This window comes from Columba livia, chromosome 27, assembly GCF_036013475.1.
Source record: "Columba livia isolate bColLiv1 breed racing homer chromosome 27, bColLiv1.pat.W.v2, whole genome shotgun sequence".
Classification (NCBI taxonomy): domain Eukaryota; kingdom Metazoa; phylum Chordata; class Aves; order Columbiformes; family Columbidae; genus Columba; species Columba livia.
The window spans coordinates 3024740-3043885 of record NC_088628.1 but is presented as its reverse complement, the minus strand read 5'-3'; the positions used below and the strand labels follow the sequence as shown (position 1 = coordinate 3043885).

At 51.9% G+C, this 19146-nt stretch overlaps 3 protein-coding genes across 11 annotated transcripts in view; 1 reads left to right on the top strand and 2 right to left on the bottom strand.

Moving 5' to 3' along the window:
* Positions 1–207: 207 nt before the first annotated feature.
* TICAM1 (TIR domain containing adaptor molecule 1) lies at positions 208–3457 on the bottom strand. 4 transcript variants are annotated; one of them, XM_065042641.1, is made up of 3 exons: positions 3321–3457; positions 2327–2449; positions 208–2209 (listed from the first exon to the last, which is right to left on the bottom strand). In XM_065042641.1, the coding sequence occupies exon 3, from the start codon at positions 2207–2209 to the stop codon at positions 437–439; it is 1773 nt and encodes a 590-aa protein (XP_064898713.1). In that variant the 5' UTR covers positions 2327–2449; positions 3321–3457; the 3' UTR covers positions 208–436. The 4 variants fall into 4 exon arrangements, with proteins under 4 accessions (XP_064898713.1, XP_021145322.2, XP_064898712.1 ...); XM_021289647.2 differs by lacking the exon at positions 3321–3457 and adding an exon at positions 2738–3153; XM_065042640.1 differs by having other exon boundaries at positions 208–2449.
* A 538-nt stretch (positions 3458–3995) lies between these two features.
* On the bottom strand, positions 3996–13430 carry LOC102096855 (perilipin-3). 4 transcript variants are annotated; one of them, XM_021289642.2, is made up of 8 exons: positions 13351–13430; positions 9032–9108; positions 8371–8566; positions 7712–7794; positions 6526–7588; positions 5901–6100; positions 5589–5717; positions 3996–5499 (listed from the first exon to the last, which is right to left on the bottom strand). In XM_021289642.2, exons 2-8 carry the CDS (start codon positions 9089–9091, stop codon positions 4933–4935), a joined length of 2298 nt encoding a protein of 765 aa, XP_021145317.2. In that variant the 5' UTR covers positions 9092–9108; positions 13351–13430; the 3' UTR covers positions 3996–4932. The 4 variants fall into 4 exon arrangements, with proteins under 4 accessions (XP_021145317.2, XP_021145318.2, XP_064898701.1 ...); XM_021289643.2 differs by having other exon boundaries at positions 3996–5496; XM_065042629.1 differs by having other exon boundaries at positions 5589–6100.
* Positions 7664–19146, top strand: part of UHRF1 (ubiquitin like with PHD and ring finger domains 1) — a 27276-nt gene continuing 15793 nt past the window's right edge. The window contains exons 1-3 of one of the 3 annotated variants that reach the window (XM_065042634.1): positions 7664–7810; positions 14390–14472; positions 18805–18941. The gene's annotated coding sequence lies outside the window, so the exon portion shown is untranslated. Of the gene's footprint in view, positions 7811–14389; positions 14473–16302; positions 16708–17107; positions 18942–19146 lie in introns of those variants that run through there. The other 2 variants (XM_065042632.1, XM_065042633.1) reach the window with 2 other exon arrangements.

Sequence of the window (19146 nt, the reverse complement as noted above, 5' to 3'; positions counted from 1 at the left end):
GGGCAAATGGCACCGCTGGTGGGGCCGCAGCAAGAGGAGCGCAGCGTGGATGCAAATAGGAACTGGTGTGAGGGGCTGAGGGGATCATTGTGATCCCAAGCAAAAAGATGAAGATGGTGAGACCCCTTCTGTACAGACAGAAGTTTTTGTGATATCCCAGATTACCCCTTTGCTAATTTTACAGGAAAGACCAGAGAAACAAATAAATTAATTAAAATTGATTTATAAAACCCTCCAGTAGCCTCAGAAAATCAAGAAAATAATTTTCTCAGTTACTTGAAAATAAGAACAAGGAAAACAGTCTCAGGAGGATGCAACCTCTTTTGTCCAGCAACAAAGAGGGAAGTTTTCTCCTCTGCTCCAGGAAAGCAGCACCTTTTACCCACAGAGAAATAAGAGTAGTCCCAGAAAAATCGCTATAATCTAGGGTTTGGGATTAACTCTGAGTGTCTGGCCTTGGCTGACCTGCTGCACCGGTGGTGTCCCCCTCCCTGTCCTGTGCACCCGCTGCGACAGTTTCCACCTGCATGACGTTGTGGTCCCCGATCTGCACCATTCGGGCGTGTTGGATGATGAGGGGTGGGACACCTGCACCCGCTGTCATGGTGTAGTGGCCCCAGGGGAGCTGGAGTGGTTGGAAAGGAGAGGGACCCACCGGAGCAGGCGTGGGGTGCCCAGTGGGGGGACCCCACTGGTGGGGTGATTGCTCCAGCAGCCCCGGCTGTGTTGCTGATGGAGGCACCTGGGGAAGGGAGCCCAGGTTCAGAGCAGCTAATTTCTGCAGAGTTTGCTCCTTGTACAGCTGCAGTTTCCTTCTCTGCATCAGGTCCCACATGTCTTTTCTCTGTTTGATCCTACTGGGCTTGAAGGTGTTGTGCACAGTCCTGGAGAACATGGGAGAGTTCTCATCCAAGGGCGTGAGTGTGCCAAGCACGCTGGGAATCTGACTCCGCTCCAGCGGGTTCTCCTTGGGCACAAAAGGGATGACGGAGTCGCGCTTGGATGGGTTCAGGATGGACTCCATCAGAGCAGTGTCTGTCTGGAACATGCACAGGCTGCACTGGAAGTTCTTGGTCAGCAGAAGGATGGTGAACGCCGAGTTTTCCAGAGCATCCTGGAAGCAAGTGATACGGCTGCGGCCGGCGATGGAGAAGTCCTCGCAGAGCATGGCACCGTTGGGAACACCCATCTCCTCCAGCACGTTCTTGACCCGCCGGGCAACAAGCTCGTCTTCACTAGCGTGTAGGACGACAAAACTGAAGAACTCTCCGCTGTCTGGCTCTGAGGTGGGCATTGGTTCCACAGTTTGGGGAGGAGGCCAGGCTGGACAGGGTGATGTGTGGAGGGGAGCGGGACAGGAGAAGTTGGAAGGAGCTCTCCGAAGAGGAGAGGCAAGGGTTGAGGAGGAGGAATAAGTAGGAGGAGGAAGGGAACAGGTTGAAATGGCAGCAGATGTGGAGTTAAAAGTGCCTGCTGGAACATAGGAGTCCCCCATGGATGTGTGGGGAGGACCAGGATCCACTATAGCTCTCAAGTCAGGAAGGCCTGTGGATGATTCATTTCCATCTTGCGTTTTGTCTGTGCATTCTTTTGGTACATGAAGTTCTGCTGCCACCGTGCTGGAAACATCACTGCTTTCTTCAGGGTGGTTCACAGCACCCGGCGTGGGCACCTGCATCTCAGGAACGGGGAGATTTGGGCGACGTGAACTGACCTGCAGAACCTCCTCTGGCTGGGGCACTTGGGCACCTGTGTCCTGCCCGGGGTGAGAGTTGGGTCCGCTGGCCCAGCTTGTTTCCTGCAGGCCGTGGCTCCGTCTGTCCCCATCAGGCTGTCCAGCAGCGCCGGTGCTCCCTTCGCACAGCCGGCTGGGCAGGGGGACACGCTCCTGGGTGTCAAAAGCAACTGTCGGCGATGCGCTGACCTCAAAGCAGCTGGAGAGCGAGGGACTCCCTGAGGAATGCAGGGTCCGTGGGCCTGAAACGACTGAGTTGCCTCCAATCTGCACCGGGGAACTCCTCACCGCGTAGTTTGGGCTCGCCGTTGGGAGAAATCCGACATCCCCGTGAGATCTCAGCATCTGGAATTCGTCACCTGGGCCACTGCTGATGGCAGAGCTGTGGTTTTCCTGCTCCTCAGCTGGGATGCTGTTGAGCGTCACCCCCTGAGCCTCCGTGCTGGCCTTGCTGAGGACTTTATCTTCTGGCATCTGGGATAGAAAATTAAACACGTCCTCAACGTTTGGCTGGAGCTCAGTGCTCTGTGCCATCTCAGCTGGTGGCCCAGATGGTGGACCAAAGCAGCATAGATGGAAAAAGCATATTACAGAGTTCAGAGCGAAGGTTTGTTCCCCTGTGATGTCTGGTCACACTTCAGGTACCATGCGAGCGATGGTTCTTTGCTGCTCAGGGGCTCGTCTCAGAACCGGGATGTCTGTGTCCTGGGGAATCTGCGAGGAGAACACAGGGCAATGTTTGGAAATAGCGATGTGGGGAGCTGAGGGGATCATCACATTAATTACAACTGGTTTAAAATAATTGCTGAACTAATTATTTAGGTAAATCCAAGTGTGTGTCTCCTCCAGGGGCCTCGTGGGCTCCTTGTGATGGGCAGTTGAGGAATCAAGCGCAGGGTTGGTAACCCGCATGCATCCTCTCTCAGGCAGCCTAATGTGATCGTGGACGTTCTATCTCCGTCCACATCTATTCCTTGAGCCCTCTTAAACCCCCGCACTCACCACAGGCCTCTGACTGGGGTTAAATTAAACAGCAGAACTTGTCTGGAGTGGAAGAGCTGGAGTCTGGAGGGTCCACGGCAGCCACAGAGACTGCTCACAGGCACTGAGGCTGCTGCAAAAGCTTTCCCTATTTAAAGGGAGCGCCAGCGAATGCCCAGAATAGCTCTCGACTGGGGAAACTTTATAATTTCATTTTTTTTTTCTTCCTATCTCATAAAAATCCTCTGATTGCCTAATGCACGACTTCAGGCCGAACCGGGAGGAAGCTGCGGCCACTTTCTCCGGAAACCTCTGATTCAGTGAAACGGCGGTAGGGAAAGGAAGAGGAGGGCAGGACCAGGCAGGGAAGGGGCGGGCAGGCGCTCGAACCGGCAGCCGCTCCCTCGGCCGCCCCCCGCGGCCGTTCCTCCCGCTGCGCCCCCGCCTCGCCCCGCTGCTCTCGCCGCTTCCCGCCGCCTCCCCGCCCGCAGCCCCTCGCTTCGGCTCCGGTTCGTGTGCCGGGCCCCATGGGAACGGCTTCCCCCGGCCCTCCAGCCTCCCCCGGCGGGGAAGGGAAGGGAAGGGGAGGAAGGTGCCGTGTTACCTGCGGCCGGTGCGCTGCCCGGGGAGCGCTCGGTGCGGCTGGTGCCGGGGAGCGGGGCGCGCCCGGGGCCGCGGGGACCGCTCGCCCCGCCGGAGGCTCCTGGCACACGAGGAAGCGGCAGAGCCGGCGGGGCGGAGCGGGCACGGCCGGGGCGGAGCGGGGCAGCCCGAGCCAGCCCCGCAGTGCCCGGCCCGGTGCCCGGGTGCCCTGGGCAGGAGCGGCTCGGCTCGCCCGGCCGAGCTGCCGCTTCGTGGCCCGGTACGTGGGACGGGACAGCCTGGCCCGGCCCCGGTGTCCTCCCCGTGGGCGCCCGAAGGGGTTAAAGCCGAGCGGCTGAGGGTGAATTTGGTCTGGGAACCCAGCTTTGTCTCCAGTGAGGGACAGTCGGTGTTACCTCTGTAAAGCGTCGGTGGTTGGAACCTCAGTGCTGGGAGATGTGGGTGCAGCTGAGCCTCAGGAGCACAGGCAGGAGTTGTAAGGACAAAATTATGACAATACTCTTCTGCTGAAGACTGAGGCAGAACATGGAGCTGCTAAAAGTATTTATTTCTTTTCCTCCAGCAAGATCAGGGAACATGCAAGCTGCCCCGAGAAGTGATTTATTAAATACACGCTTCTAAGGGGTGGGACAGGGGACATAATGCTGCAGCTTTAGATACACACAAGAAACTGGTATTTCTTTGAACACAGGTCACATTTTATTCTGAAGTCTGATTGCCATTCATTCCAGCCTTAGCACAGGGACCATGCCAGGACATAGTTACCAAATATAGTTACATTAGAAATGATTACACAGCATTATTTGCTGGGAAAACAACCCACACCCACCTCCCCTATTTTAGCAGGAGATCCTATCACCACGGAACTCCTGGGAAAAGCTGCCTCATTTACCAGCTTCTTAATGGCTGCACAAAAGGTTTCATACATGGACTTGAACACAAACAGAAAAGCCCCAGAGTCATTTCTCTGACTAGGAAAGATAATCCCACTGCAAACGGGTGTGTTTAAAAGAAAATCCCACCTTGCTAAGTGTTTCTCTGTGAAAGAAAAAGTGCTTGGCTGATCCACAAAGAGAAGTTTCTCTTTGGGAAGTGGCCTCGTGCCCCGAGCTGTTGGTCTGCAGGGCTGAGCTGCTCTGGAGGCACAATGGGCAGAGAGGAAATAGTGTCTGTGATGTGTATTTTTAAATTTGTAGAAGGAGGGAAATGGTATCAAAGCTCAAGCACTTTATCATCTCAAGATCTCTGCGGCTTGGATGAATTAAACCCAAACCCAACGTTAAAAATAAGTTGAGACAACAACTTCTCTTCCGCAAATTGCCTCAGCAATGACTTGTCATTCACACACAGAGCTGGGCTGACTTAAAAGCTGAAGTACAGGTCCCCATCTTCCCCATCAGTGCAGCAGCATGATTTAAAAAATAGTAAATCAGGATATGGAATCACCCCACCTCGGTTAGCAAGTCTCCTTGTAAACTAAGCCCCACTGTAAACTCAGCCTGGCCCAGGCAGAGAGCAGGAGACACTCTTGACATGATTTGCAGTTGGACACATGATAAAAAGACCAAGTGCTGTCCCAGCCAGGGAGCTCTGGCCAGAAGAGCTGGAATTGTTCAGAGATCTTCCTCTGGCGCATCAGTTTTTATCTCCTTTGCAGTCAGTGCCACCTCTGGGTCTTTCTCTGCCTTCTCTTCCAGCTTCTCCAGCACTTCACAGCCTTCCCCCAGGGTCCTGTTTGCTCCCTTTGGTTCTTCAGGTGTCTTAGTCTCCTCCTTCGATGGTGTAGCCGTTTCCACCGTGGCTGATTTGGTATCAGTCACTGTATTTTTCTTCTTCTGCTGCTTTCTGCTGTCCTGTGACACTTTAGCTCTGGCTCTGAAGGGACCCACAAGCCAGTTCAGGGGGGTGTTCTGCGATACGTACTCAAACAGGTCATCTAGGGACCTTCGGGCGTCCACCACGTAGTCGTGGCTCTCGCTCAGGGTGGTGCTGGAGAGGTCCTGGAAGGACATAGCACTGGCAAAAGAGCTGTGGAGCTTGTGGATATTTCGAGTGGCCTGGTACACAGCTTCTTGGATGTTGCTGGGGAGGCCTTGGATGCTGGTTTTCAGATTCTCGTAAACAGGTTGGAGCTGCTGGGTGATGATGTGCAGCATAGCTAGAGTCCGTGACTCTACCTGCTGGGAGAGAGACACAGCTCAGTTACTGGGGCAGGTGGGATGTGCAGCAGCCACCGGAGGCTTGGGGAAATACACTCTTTTGGGGATACCTCTGCTTGGGAGGCAGTTTTAACTTGGATTCCTTTGGGTTGGGTCAGGCACCAGTCCACCCACAGCCGATGGAGCTTCTCCTGCCCATCCAGAAGCTTCTGGCCAACCTCTTGTTTCACAGATTCAATCTGATGGGAAAAATGAGAGGAAGAGCTGTATTGCAAGCACACACAGAGAAGCACGAGTGTTTCCCTCCCAGGGAGGGATCCAAGTTGACATGTAGCTGGTGCAGGATGGAGGAAGAGCTTCCATCTGAATAGCAGAGCAGGAGGACTACAGACAGGAGGAAAAAGGAAAAAGCGTGTCTGTACCAGTTTTATTGCCAGCTGTAGTCGCGAGAGAGTATCCTGGGTGCGCTGCTTAACACGCTGCAGTTTGTTCAGGGAGTGGCGATAGGCTCGGTGACGGACTCTGTTAGAGAGGGAGCCCAGACGCACAAAGTAACTCCGTTGCTGTTTCTGCTCCTCCACAGAAGCCATTCCAGATCCCTCCACGGCAGCGGCCAGCTTACCTGGAGGAAACAAGAACAGAGATGCAGCTGCGCTCCACTCCCCCAGCTGGGAGGCAGGGAAGAGGTAAGATCACCCATTGTATTAGTAAAACATGAAGGCTGAAGCTTGCTGTGTAAACAGTAGAGGCTTGTAGTTGCTCAGGTATTAAAGGTAGGCTAGTCCCTGCTCAACATGTTCTCTTCCGATAAGCAGACTTGACAGATAGGATGGAGCACACACCCACGTGTTTATTTGCCTTGAGGCTGACGGGCAAGGACCAGCCAGCAAACACTTGAACTCTGTCCCATTCCATGCGGCAAGTCAGTGCTGACAGCCAGCCAGCTCGGTGACAAATTCAGAGCTACCTGTCTGCTTCAGAAGATGGCTCTCGCAGTCACGTGGGAAAGGATTTGCGTTTACAACTTCCAGCTAAGCATTTTCTCACCTAGTTCCTCCTCGGTCATCGGGAGGTAGTGATCCACCAGATCTTCTGACATAACCAGGACAGATTCCACCCCACCTGCCACTGCCTGGCTCACGGCCTTGGCTTTGCCAATGCTGTTGTTCACCACCAAATTGGTCTTCTCCACTCCCTCCTGGATGGCCTCTCTGCTCTGCTCCAAGGCTGTATTTATTTTGCTACTTATGGTGCCATATGCAGCATCCAGAGCTGTAGTGACTGTAGAAGTGACTGCTGATTTGGTCTTCTCAACACCATCCTGAACAGCCCCTTTGGTCAGGTCCACCGCCTCTGTCACCTTGACGGTCACAAGGTCCTTGGCACCCTGAGCAGCCTCCATGGCATTGACAATAGTAGAAGCGACTGCAGACTTGGTCATTTCAACACTGTCCTCCACGAGATGTTTGCTGAGGTCCACTGCTTCGGTCACCTTGTTAGTCACAAGGTCCTTGGCACCCTGGGCAGCCCCTACAGCAGCAGTAATGGTAGAAGCGACTGCAGACTTGGTCATTCCAACACTGTCCTCCACCATGTGTTTTGTGAGGCCCACCGCCTCGGTCACCTTGACAGTCACAAGGTCCTTGGCACCTTGAGCAGCCTCCACAGCATTCACAATAGTAGAAGCGACCGCAGACTTGGTCAGTCCAACACTGTCCTCCACAATATGCTTGCTGAGGTCCACCGCCTCCGTCACCTTGTGAGTCACAAGGTCCTTGGCGCCCTGAGCAGCCTCCACGGCATTGACAATAGTAGAAGCGACTGCAGACTTGGTCAATCCAACGCTGTCCTCCACCATGTGTTTTGTGAGATCCACCGCCTCGGTCACCTTGTGAGTCACAAGGTCCTTGGCGCCCTGGGCGGCCTCCATGGCACTGTGCACAGTGGAGGTGACCACTGACCTGGTCAGCTTGACACTGTCCCCAACAACATTTTTAGTGAGGTCTACAGCTTCAGTCACTTTATCAGCCATTGCTTCCTTCGCCTCACAGGCAGCATCCATAGCAGATATCACCTTGGTGGAAACCAGCTGCTTGGTGTCTGAGATGACCTACAACAGGGAGAGGCAGAGAAAAAGACATTTTATTCTTCTGAAATAAGTTTTTCCCTCCCCGAAACAGGTTTTCTGTATGAGAAGAAGTCAAGTCATGGCTTCCCCAGGAAAAGCCTTCACCTTATCTGCTGGCTGTTGAAGAAAAGGCAAGTTCTCCTCCAGCTGATCCAGTCCTTTACAGGCATATTCATTTACAAGTGCAACTGGAAAAGACAACAGGTACCAGTTTATTCTCCAATTTGGAAAGGGGGGGGTTGACCTTACAATGGCCAATTCAGGACACGTTTGTGAAAGCAAGCCAAAAAAACCCAAGCCAACCCAATTGCTCTGGGGTGGTGTGTATGTGTGGGATGTGCTGTTAAAAAGTGAACAAACCCTGCGATTTGGCAGGTTCACATAGCCTTCCCACATTGCTCCAGCTGGAATGCAATACTTGGCCCCGGTGGGTGAGGTGATTGGTCTAAAGGGTTGAAAAGCATTGGGATGAGACAGACTGAGCTACGTCCAAGATGGGATGCTCAGAACTTGGAGTGACAGAGGAAAAACAAGGAGTTTTTGCTTAGTGACTTAAATAACCACAGACAAGAAGCCAAAGTTTGATTCTGCCAATAACAGTTTCATGTCCGTGAAATTCAGTGGGTTCACTGAGCAGGACACTCAGTGCTACAAGTAACTAGACCAAGGTGCTGTAGGGGCTGGATGTCACCCAACAAGCATGTGAGACTCCCCTCCCCGCCTGCTCCTCCGTGTAGAAAAGGTCCCTCCAGCCTCTCACTCACTCTGTGACTCGAGTTGGTTCAGGATGGGCTGCGCCCCACCAACCACGCTGCCCACTGCCACCGCAGCCACGGTCTCGGCCACGTTGCAGACACCGCTGAGGCAAGGATGCGTCTCCTTGGTGTGGTTGTAGGCAGATGAGACCAGGTTGAACGCAGAGCTGAGCAAGGGCAAGCTGGTTACCCGGTTGACAACACTCTAAAAGCCAAGAGAAATAAGTGACATTAGAGACCCGGCCTCAGGCTGGTGAGTGAATACAAGCCAAGTGTCTACCCAGAAAGATCCTAAGGGACAACCAGTCCATCTCCTCATCCTTCTTAAACTCAGAGTTGAAGGGGCTCATCCAAAGACCACTAGCAAGTCAGTGACAAGCCAGGATTAACATTTCAAGCTCTGGTCTCCTGAACTCCAAGTCACACTGGGTTTCAGCACCAAACCCAGATCAGCTCGTGTTTCAGAATCACTTGCATGACTTGAGCCAGGCCTGGAGTTTTCTCTTGAGCAAAAATGTTATTAACTGAGTTTAGATTTAGCCACAGCTCTATGTGGTTGATCTTTCTGCTCCGCCCAGCCCGGTTTTGAGGTGCTGACAGTTAGTTAACCGGCACATCTGTGAGCAGGTGAACTGTTGCTTGTTGGAGTACGAGTTGCCCTGGCACCTACCGCTTGCTGCTGTTCCTCAACCTTCGGTAGGCCTTGTTTTGTGGTCTTTTCTGACTCCATACTGAACTCAGCTGCAGCTGAAAGGAAAAACAAGAGTATAACAGCATGAATATGACTTAATTTCCTCCAGTGAATTAAAGTCTTAGCAAAACTGGTGAAAAGCAGAGAGCAAAGTCGGGACCCATCACTCAGCATGTCCTAGGAACAGGAGTGTGGCATCACTCATCTTTCTTGCAAAGGTACCAAGATATTCGGGAGGCTCCATGATTTATGATGTGCAAATATTTCCATAGGACAAGGGCTGTACTCGATGACCTCCCTCAATCCCAAACCAACCAAACGCTTTAAATAACCATCCTGCTTATTTTGTTGCTGATAACATTTGACTGGCTTCAAAGTTGCAGGTTGGAAGTGGGTGAGAACATTTTCTCTGCTGGAGATGCTTGTGGTTCAGCTTCCCACTGCGCAGGCTCTTGCTGGCCAAGGGGCGCTTGAAAGATGCACCTGCAGAAACGATGCTAACGGTGGGAATCACTGAATATCATCTCACTCGATCGTGACACGTTACTGTCCTTCTGACAGGCCCTGCTGAAATGCAGCTGCAGCGGGACGTCAGGACAGTAGGATAAGTAATTTTCTACAGCAATAGGCATATTTTACCGTCTTAAACAGTGCTCACAGCCCCTTTCCTCTGAGAGCTCTCTGGAGTATCCTTGGCAAAGGACATTTTGATGTGAGTCATTTTAGAGAGGTCCCGCCGTGCCCTTGCTCATAGTGGGGAACTGCCATCAGCTTTCCCACTGCCACCAAGTCACAGCTCTGGGAAGGACGTGACAGCTCTGACTGGCTACCTTGAAACTCGTGTTCCTGTCCCGCTGACCAGTGTCGCTTCCTGCGAAACCAAATCTCTGAAGTATTCTCGTTACATAACAGGATTGAAGAAGTGCAAGAATAAAAATTGTGCAATATCTTGAATGTGCATTGGCTTCCCCAGCTAGACCTACGTTGATATCTGGACACTTTGGTATCGAGTGATAAATCCAGGATTACTTCTCAGCCTTAGTCAGGCGTGCCATGGGTTTTGGCATATTTATTCCTTAGTGCAGCATCCGCTTTTGTGTCTGTTAGCACTTAATTCCTCTTCTTAGAATTGCTATGGCATTTTCCAATGGAAAAATCCCCAAACCAAAATTCTTCCCAAACCGGGTTCCCAAGCCAAGCTCTGCTCCAGGCTCCCTGGCAGGCTCTACCCAAAATAACTTGTCTGATTTGTCACAAAGACCATTGTCTTGTTTCTTGTGTTCTCTGACTCGTGTAAGGTTCTTATTTTGCTGTGGAAACAGGAACAGAGAACTTGGGGAAGAAGTAGTGAAACAAGCATTTGTTAGCCCTGGACTACAACAGGGGAGTCATCTCAGGAGGTAACTTGGCAGGATGTCAAATATTGCGGCATTAACTCTGCAATTACTCAGCATTTTAGTGAGATTCAAGCTGAGCGCCACACATCTATGGCAAAAGTTGTCACAGACCTCGGGACCTCCGGCCTCTCAAGCCTGGAGCCAGCGCTCCTCTGCACATTGCTGCTGACCCCCTGCCCGGGGGCTGCGGGTTTAACAGCACGGTGGAAATACACCTTGAACTTTAACAGCCTGGGAGAGCTTCTAGAAAGCTGCTCCTAAGAAAAGCAGAGCTTAAACACAAAGTCTCAGTCCCAAAGTCCACGGGGTTTGCTCAGTGAGTGGTTATTCCTCTTGCACTGCTTCAGGGTAAGTCTGTTGGGTTTTTTAAGCCAAAGAGATGAGTCAGTCCCTGTCAGAGGGCAAAGCCCAACTCTTTCAACACCATTGCAAACAATCCCTTTGCTCGGTTATTTTACTTCTAGACACACGTGGAAAAACTCAAACTGCAGAGTGTCTTGCTGGCCTTGGTGTCAGCACAGAAACAACGCAGGCAAAACAAGGGGAGAGCACTCTAGTTGCTAGCGTAAGTCAGGAGTAACTCCTTGGCTGATGTAAAAGCTGGTATAAGGTTAGAATCAACCTCTCAAGCACTGGCAGCCCATCTTAATTACAGATACAACTGTGTCGGTGACAATCCTTGCAGCGCAGTCATGGTTTGCTCTCCTCTGTGTAGGAGTGATTGGGGTGTGTTGCAACGCTGGTATTTGTGGTGTGAGTAAGTGCTCAGGAGCCCACAGCATGGTTTTATTTTCTCTTTCTAGTCTCTCCCCTGCAAAAGCGCTGAGCAGAATCACCAGGCAGAACCAGCATCACCGTTTGCTTTGGTTACAGTTGGCTTTGTATGAAAATGATGATCAGATGATTTCATACCATTGCTACATCAGAAATATTAGGTCACTGCTGGAGGAAGTTCTTGAAACTACACAGTTTCAGAAAGAACTCTTCCGTGCACATTTTTAGATTGATACAATAGCTTAATTGCTCATCATTGCCCAATTTGGCACAAGTCTCAACTCAGTGAAGCAGCAGGAGCGATGGCACCACAGCTGCCAAGCTGCTGTCCTTTCCCTGCCGGGTGCTGTCACAGCCAGTGCCACATGCTGGCCTGGCAAAGGGGCCGGTGCTTTCCTGCTGGGGTGAGCACCTCCCTGGTTCCCACAGGAAACAAGCTCTTCAACTGGTGTAGGTTTTTATTTTCCCTGAAAGAAGCCCTGCCTGCTGTTACATTGCCCTGCAGACAGAGAGGTAGGATCTTGTTCACGAACCTTTTCTCCCCTCCAAACATATTTTACCTTGGGAAGCCAGGCTGAGCCATAGCTAGTGTTCAATGGCTTAGCTGGCAATTCCTTAATGACCATTTAGGAAAACAAAGCTAAATTTAGTGCTTTAGATAGGAGCAGGGAGGGCTTATCAGGGTACTGATTTGTGGTTAAAGCACTTAGATTCTTTTTGAGATTTGCCACCGATAACCCCAGTCACCACAAATGCAGAACTGGGTCAGTGGGTGTCCGTGCGCGGGAAGGGCGCTGCCCAGGCATCATCTGCACAGGTTCCAAGGGCAGAGTTAGTCTTAGGAGGAGGATCAGATAGATTTCAGCTTTGACCATAGGGTGAGTTTCAGAACTGCTGGCAGAGGTGCCCATCTAACCTCAAAGATTAAAGCCACCCTTGCCCCACACACACTTCCGATGGAAATTAAGCACCACAGTAAGTGGCCACTACGAGGCTGGGACAGCGAGCATAAAAGCTTTCCAGGCTATTAGAAGTTGCAGATATTTTAGGAAAGAGGAGAGAGAATTTACTTAAAACAGCCTCTGGGCTTTCCAGCACTTTCCATTTACCAGTTTTTCCATGAGGACAAAACTCTGAGTTTCAGACAGAAGCTGTAACTTGCAGAGCAAGCAGCACGGCCCTTGCTCTTCAACGCACATTTTCATATGGAAGTTTCAGCAGAACCAGCTTCAATCTTTGAAGTCCTCCACAGCCACACAAGTTTCAGGTAGTGATGACCACATTTAAGAACCCTGTTCGTCTTGAGAAACACTGAGCTAGTTTGCCAAGCGCTGGAGCTGACAGAGGCTCCATCTGCAGAGACACGGAGCCCTTGAGCAAGAAGTTACCTTGTCAAGTCACGCCACCCTTCGTTAACACTATTATCATGCCAAACTGTCATGTGAAATAGCTACAGGCAGGCCCGGCAGCGCTGTCAACAGGAAGGGGATGCCCAGCTGATGGCACATCCCGCTGCCCAAAGCCGAGGGGGATGGCTGGTGCGGTCACGGGCTGTCCCCGCATGGCTGGGTGACAGGGCCACCTCTGGACCCGTCTTGGATCTTCAGCAAGCAGGAAAGAGCTTTCAGACCCAAAGCTACTCAATCACACCCATAATGTTACCAAGAAGTCATCTCAGGGCTAGGAAGAAGCCTTTAGGGATGGATTTGAAGCCCTTGGGGATGGATTTGGAGCCTTTCATCTCTTCCCCAAGGCACAGCAGACTCAGGGTGACACCGTAAGATGTCACCTTTGGCTTCCAAAAGCCCAGCACGAGACACACCCCCATGCACAGATGGGGCAAAGCAGCAGAGACGCAGCACACAGCTCTGCGCTTCCCCAGGGAGCTGGAAAAGCCCCACGGGCGCAGCGTGGGGAACAGAACCCCCTCAGCGAGGACGTTTTAGTCTCAATGCTCCCAGCCCAAGGCTCTGGGCATGGAGCCATTTCTAAGCCCAGCTTCCAGCCTCCATCCCCAAGAGGGCTGCAGAGCCCCTGGGGAAGCTAGGGGCAGCTTTGAGGGGGTCCCTCCCAGCCCCAAGCCAAACCAACAGCCCAAAAACCCGCCTCCCCCCAGCCCTGCCTTACCTGGCTCCTGCGCACCCCGGCACTGACGGGACAGGGAGTGCTGGGCGTCGCCCCACAGAAATACCCCCAGGGCCTGACGAGCAGCCGAGGCAGCCAATCAGGATGCTGCAGGTGTGGGCCTGGCCAATGGGGAGTGGGTGGGAGAGGGAGGGGCGGGAGGTGTGTGCGGGGATTGGAGACCCTCCAGGGACGTGGTGGCCAAGGAGTGGGGTTGCTGCCGAGTGTCCACTGATGTTTGTCTGATAGAGGTCGATAAGAAAGATGGGGACAGACTTTTGAGCAGGGCCTGTTGTGATAGGACAAGGGGTGATGGTTTTAAACTAAAGGAGGGAGATTCAGGCTGGACACGAGGAAGGAATTGTTGGCCCTGAGGGTGGTGAGAGCCTGGCCCAGGTTGGCCAGAGAGGGGGTAGATGAACCATCCCTGAGACATCCCAGGCCAGGCTGGATGGGGCTCTGAGCAACCTGAGCTGGTGAAGATGTCCCTGCTCATGGCAGGGGGGGCACTGGGGGCTGGGAAGGTCCCTTCAATACGAACCATCCTAAGAAGGACACGCCCGCCGGGGCATCTCAGAGCACTTGGCTTTTTCCGAAGAGCAGCTGCCTTAGCAGCCAATAGCACGGTTGGCAAGTCCACACCAACACCTGCTCTTGGGCTGGTCCTGGCATGGCAGATGTTGTCAGGGAGTCCCAGAGAAGCAGGACATGGGGGCTGTGATGTGGAAACAGCACTTGGATGTGATGTTTTCTTGGCACATCTCTCCTGCCCTGCAGCACGGGTGCTGTAGCTGCCCCAGGAGTGAGACACGCTCTCCACTCAGCCCTTGCCTGGTGAATACATGATGGTGAAACGTGCTGCTTCGCAAGTTTGCTGGGATTATCAAGATAGGGGTTGCCTTTTATTTTTGTGCTTGCAGAGGGCCCAGCAATGCAGGACTCTGAGTCCAGCTGCAGGAAACTGGGGATCTTGAATAGCAACAGCAATAACACAAATTTTAGCTAACGCTTTGCTTTTCTATTTGTGCCTTTTCATCTTCAGATCTCAAAAACTAGTTTGGAACCATCAATTAAGCTTCCTGTTGTCTGTTTTCAAGATCAGTAGGGGAGGAAACTGAGGCACAGGTAAGAATTATCTGAAGTCTTCTAAAGCTATTAAAGTGATTGAGTCACCTTGGTTTTGGCCGGTGAATGCAGGAGACAAGAGTCTCATTTCTGTCTTGCCCACAAAAAGCCGCGAAGGCAGCGGAGCAGGAGGTTGTCAACATTTTTTGAAAATGTGCTGTTAAGGTGACAAAAATGCAGGCAATTGCCACTTCCCAGCTTTGAGGTTCAAAGGAATCCCCCTCTTTACCTGAGTCAGATTTATCGTGGAGTCGCTGGCTGAAAAGGCCTCTTCCTGATGTCCCCTGTGAACTGCAGATGGTGGCTTTTGCTTCTTTTACCACGCGTGTTGCCGAGAAGACGTTTTGTGTATTTGTCTGTGTGACATAAACTTCATATTGTAGCGTCACCGGTGAACCTTTCATCTGCCAAACTCCCTGGCAGCGCACGGTCCCTCCTTTGATCTCATTCCCTTCACAGTTTTGAAGTGTTCGGTGTCTCGTACTAAAACTTAAGGTGATTAGTAGGTATCACACGGTGGCTTTTATACATTGTAATGTGTGCAGGGGAAAGAATAGATGCTCTTGTCTGTCCTCTGAAGATCTGATGATACTTTATTTTCAGGAACTAGGAATCAAGAAACCAATCCTAATTTTTTCTGAATGTATACGGACAGTGGCCGCGTCCTCAGGTACAGCGTCAATGATGCAAATAGTCAGTTCGTGGGCGTGAAGGGCCTGAGCAGGCCAGTTGTGGAGGTGATGGTGAAAGTCTCATCAGGCAGGTTGTATTTCATCACCCCGGTGGGTAGAACAGCGTGATGTGCATGATACACCTCCATGGGGCTTGTAGCACGAACGAATGTGAGCAGAAGTGTCACAGGGTTTGCCTGAGATAACATTGATAATTATAATTAATGAGGCAATGTTTAATATCTAAAGTGTAGCTTTAGTTACTAGGTCAAAGTCCCAATGCTTGGATCTCCTGCCTGCAGTGTCAGAACACTGAAAATTCGTTTGCAATTCCAGAGCAAAGGTTTGCACGATCGTTTCTGTGAATCTCGTTACTGTATAAACGCCACATACTTAAAGCTGAGATAAAATCGGTTCTAAGAAGTCTGGTGGGCGTGGGAAGGGCGTAGGAGGAAGCAGAGAAACACGTTTGGGGAAGAGAAAGGGAGTTGCTGGCCGGGACGAACGAGCCCTGTGGCACTGGGCAGCGCTTCCAACAAGAGGCAGCGTCGTGGCAGTGGCTGCGGTGACTTTGTGTAAATGCTGTGTCATCAAGACAAGGGGCAGATCCTTTTGGTGGTTCCCAGATGTAAACCCCATCTCCTGTGCCCATCAGGAGCCAGGAAACCCCGCTTGCCTGCTGGCTTACAGCTCTCATTTCAGCTGGTCCTGGGGTCTGCATGTGGCCGAGGCCTCTCCAGCTGTGTGTTCCCAGTCCCGTGTGGATTCCTGTGGTGCGCCACAGCTCAGCATTGTCACTTTGGGGACCAGAGGCCGCATGTGACACTGGAGCGCCCACCTGCAGGTGTTCATGTGCTGCAAAGGAAATGAGTTACTGATCTTCCATGGCATTTACTCCATTAATAACCTGCCACGGTGCCTCGGTCACCTTCCCTGGGGCAGGTGCAGGCACGAGAAGAGCCGATTCAAGGGCGAGGCACGCGTTGCTTTGATTTCTGTTCCTTGGTTAAGTCAAGCAAAGCCCTTGGGCATCCAGCAAACTGCTTGAGCTGCTCTGTGGCGCTCAGCTCAGGTGTTGTACGAGCTGCAGTACAATGTTGTCTGGAGCCCTCTGAGGGGACAAATCAACCTGTGCAAGGTCCACAAGATGTTTGCTGACATCTCCACTTCCCAGAGGCTCTGCTTTCTCCTGGTCCTGTCTTCCTCTCCCCCATTGCTTCCCCATGTTGGGAGCGAGTGGTCCTTGGGGTGACGGTGGCAGAAATGGTTTTAGCTGCTCAAATCAACTCAAAGCGCTCTGTCCCTCTAACGCTGCAGCTTCCCGCCAGCCGCAGCAGTTGCTGGTGCTCCTCACCACAGCCCTTGGGCGTCCTTGAGCTGGTCCTGCAGCGCTGGGTGTCTGGATCCTGAGCACAGCCACGGAGGCAGGACCACGGCAGAAGACAACACCTTGCTGGATCCTGTCCTGTGCCACCCCAGCTCTACCCCCAGACTTTCCCTGACGATCTCCGAAGGCAACGGCCTTCACAGTGCTGTGTCCTTCTGCAAACAACTCTCCAGAGAGGTACCAAAAGCTTCAGCCCAGCTCTTGCCTCCCAACCACCCCCTTGGTGTCTCTGAGTGTTCAGAGCAGCTCAGGGCGCGCTGCAGCTCTCTGCTGCCCTCACCTGCACCCGCACACACAGGACTTGCGTGTCTCCCGCTACCTGGAGGTTCTGCAGCCCCTTCTTCCCTTCCAGCACCTCCCCTACCCGAAAACAGAGGCAAGTTTCTGCCCCGAGCCCCCATTCGCTTTGCCCTCACTGCAGGGAGCAGCCTGATGGGGTCTTGGCTGCTCTCCCGGTTCACCAGACTGCAGACTGGTTTTCTACACACCCGTCTGCTCCTCCCTCTTGTGTCAGGCCTCGGGCAGCCTTGGGGTGGTTGACATAAGGCTGGTTTTTGGTAGATGAGAGAGTGGATGGCATCTGGGCCTGCCAAGTGTGTCCTGTCCATCTCAGGCCATTGCTGAGACCTCCACTCTGGCTTCCCCAGCAATCAAACACAGGCTTCTTTCCTTCCTTTGCAGCCCCCACTCTTGGAGTTTCATTAGCTTTACCCCTGTTATTTTAGATGAATCTGAGCCCCAGCAAATCCCTCGGACCAAGCAGATGTGGCCTCTTCAGCTGGTGCATGCGGAGGGGAGCCGGGGGTGAGCTGAGCATCCCTGAACCCAGCTGGCGTTCTGCAACTTGCTGTTACCATGAGCCTCTTCATCATTTAAGGTGTTTGTACCTCTTGTGATGCTTCTTGTGGTTTTGTAGGACCAGCCTTCTGCTATTTTTCCCAGAAAGTGCTGTAAAAGCATTGTAAGGGGTGTTCGGTGAATCATAGGAACCGTAACGGGGACATTGTGCTGCCCACCCAAGGGCAAATGTGGCCCCCTTGGAACCGTTGAGATCGGTTGTCAATTCTTCAACATCCAAGACTTGTTTTAATGATGTTTATCAGCCGGTAGATCTTAGTGCATGCCTGGACTTTGGTTTCTCCTATACATTTTGTGCCAAAATTTCACTCCGAACTACACAACCATGGGCTGGGAGACTTAGAATTCTGTCTTGTTAACTGCATCATTCTGCAAACGAATTCAACAGTGCTTTAAGTTTCCATAAACCGAGCTGGATGTCCCTGCTGGCAGGAGGAGCGAGATATTGTTTCCTCACAGCGTGGGGCTTTTACCAGATGGTAGAAGAGTGTTTTCAATCAGAACTGGAACTCCAGAGCAAAGAAATGCCTCAAACACTCTGAAAGGGAGGAAACTCAAACTCCTCAGCCTCTCAGGTAACTGATACAATAATGTCTTAAGTTACTCCAGCAATGTTCTAGTTTTAGCAGAAGAGAGGACCTTAGAAGGAGAGCATATATAATCTAACCTCTATGAAATCACTACTAGAACGATCTAGAATTGAGCTGTATTTAAAGTGATCCGTAGACTCAACTGAACAGCATGTAGGATGCAGCACGGTTTTTCGTGGCGTGGGTTCACCGAATGACTAAAGGTTTCTCGAGAAAGTGGGCTGACAGTTTTAGGGGTGCTACGAGTCACACACAACCGGCCGGAGCCTTTTTCCTCAAACAATCTGTGTCTTACGGTAAAACCGCATCCCCTGCGCTGGAACGGGAACTGTGTTGTGTATTTGGGTCCATGGATGTGTATTCTTAAATGAACACGAGACGGAGCGCAAGGCAATAAGGTGCTCTCAGAAACACATTTAGCACCTGTGTGTGTGACATGAATAGGTAACTGTTCACATATACAATTATTGTACATCAGCCCAATGGGACACACTCAAGGTCTGTACCTGAAAGTGGCTTTTTTGGACCTTCTTACAGCACTTTACTATAGAGATATAAGCGATGCTGAAACAAAAAGGCTGAAAGAGGGTAGTAAAAGTCTGTTATTAAACTGTCCTGCACCTGGAAGCCGTGAGGGATGTGGGTTCCTCTGGAAACGGGACATGTGTGGGTGGCAGAATATGGATCCAGGTGCGCTGGTGAGCAACACTGATTTGAACTTTAGGCTGGGAGAGCCAAACCTGAGATGCTTTAGACACGTGGCGTCTCCTTACGAGGTTGAAAATGGCTTTTCCAACACTCAGGCTTTGCTTCTGCTCCCTGCCAGGTCTGTAACGTCTGATAACCCTGCGGGAAGGTCAAGGTTAAGACTCTAGTGCATCTATAAGGAGAAAAAGATGACTTTCTGCATTGCAAAACCTTCAGCTCTGCGAGGAAATGAAGCCTGACTGCTGCAGGTCGCAGGTCAGATTCACGGCTTTTGTGCAGTGACACAAGCCCAACCTTTGGTACTAACCTAATCTAGGCCAGCGACTTCCAACCTGCAATCCGGGGCTTAGCCGTGGGATCTCCAACAGATCCTACGGCAGGAGGGGGATCGGGAAGAGGCGCCCGCTGCTCCGGCGGCTTTGAGCGTGGTGTGTATTCAGCCCGGCTGCCTGCAAACCGG

Coding starts and splice junctions, on each gene's coding strand:
- TICAM1 (XM_065042640.1), bottom strand. CDS start 2,269: ATGGCACAGAGCACTGAGCTCCAGCCAAACGTTGAGGACGTGTTTAAT.
- LOC102096855 (XM_065042629.1), bottom strand. CDS start 9,091: ATGGAGTCAGAAAAGACCACAAAACAAGGCCTACCGAAGGTTGAGGAA. Junction 8,567..9,031: donor TTGAGGAACAGCAGCAAGCG/GTAGGTGCCAGG, acceptor CTTGGCTTTTAG/AGTGTTGTCAACCGGGTAAC. Junction 6,101..6,525: donor GATGACCGAGGAGGAACTAG/GTGAGAAAATGC, acceptor TGTTTCCTCCAG/GTAAGCTGGCCGCTGCCGTG.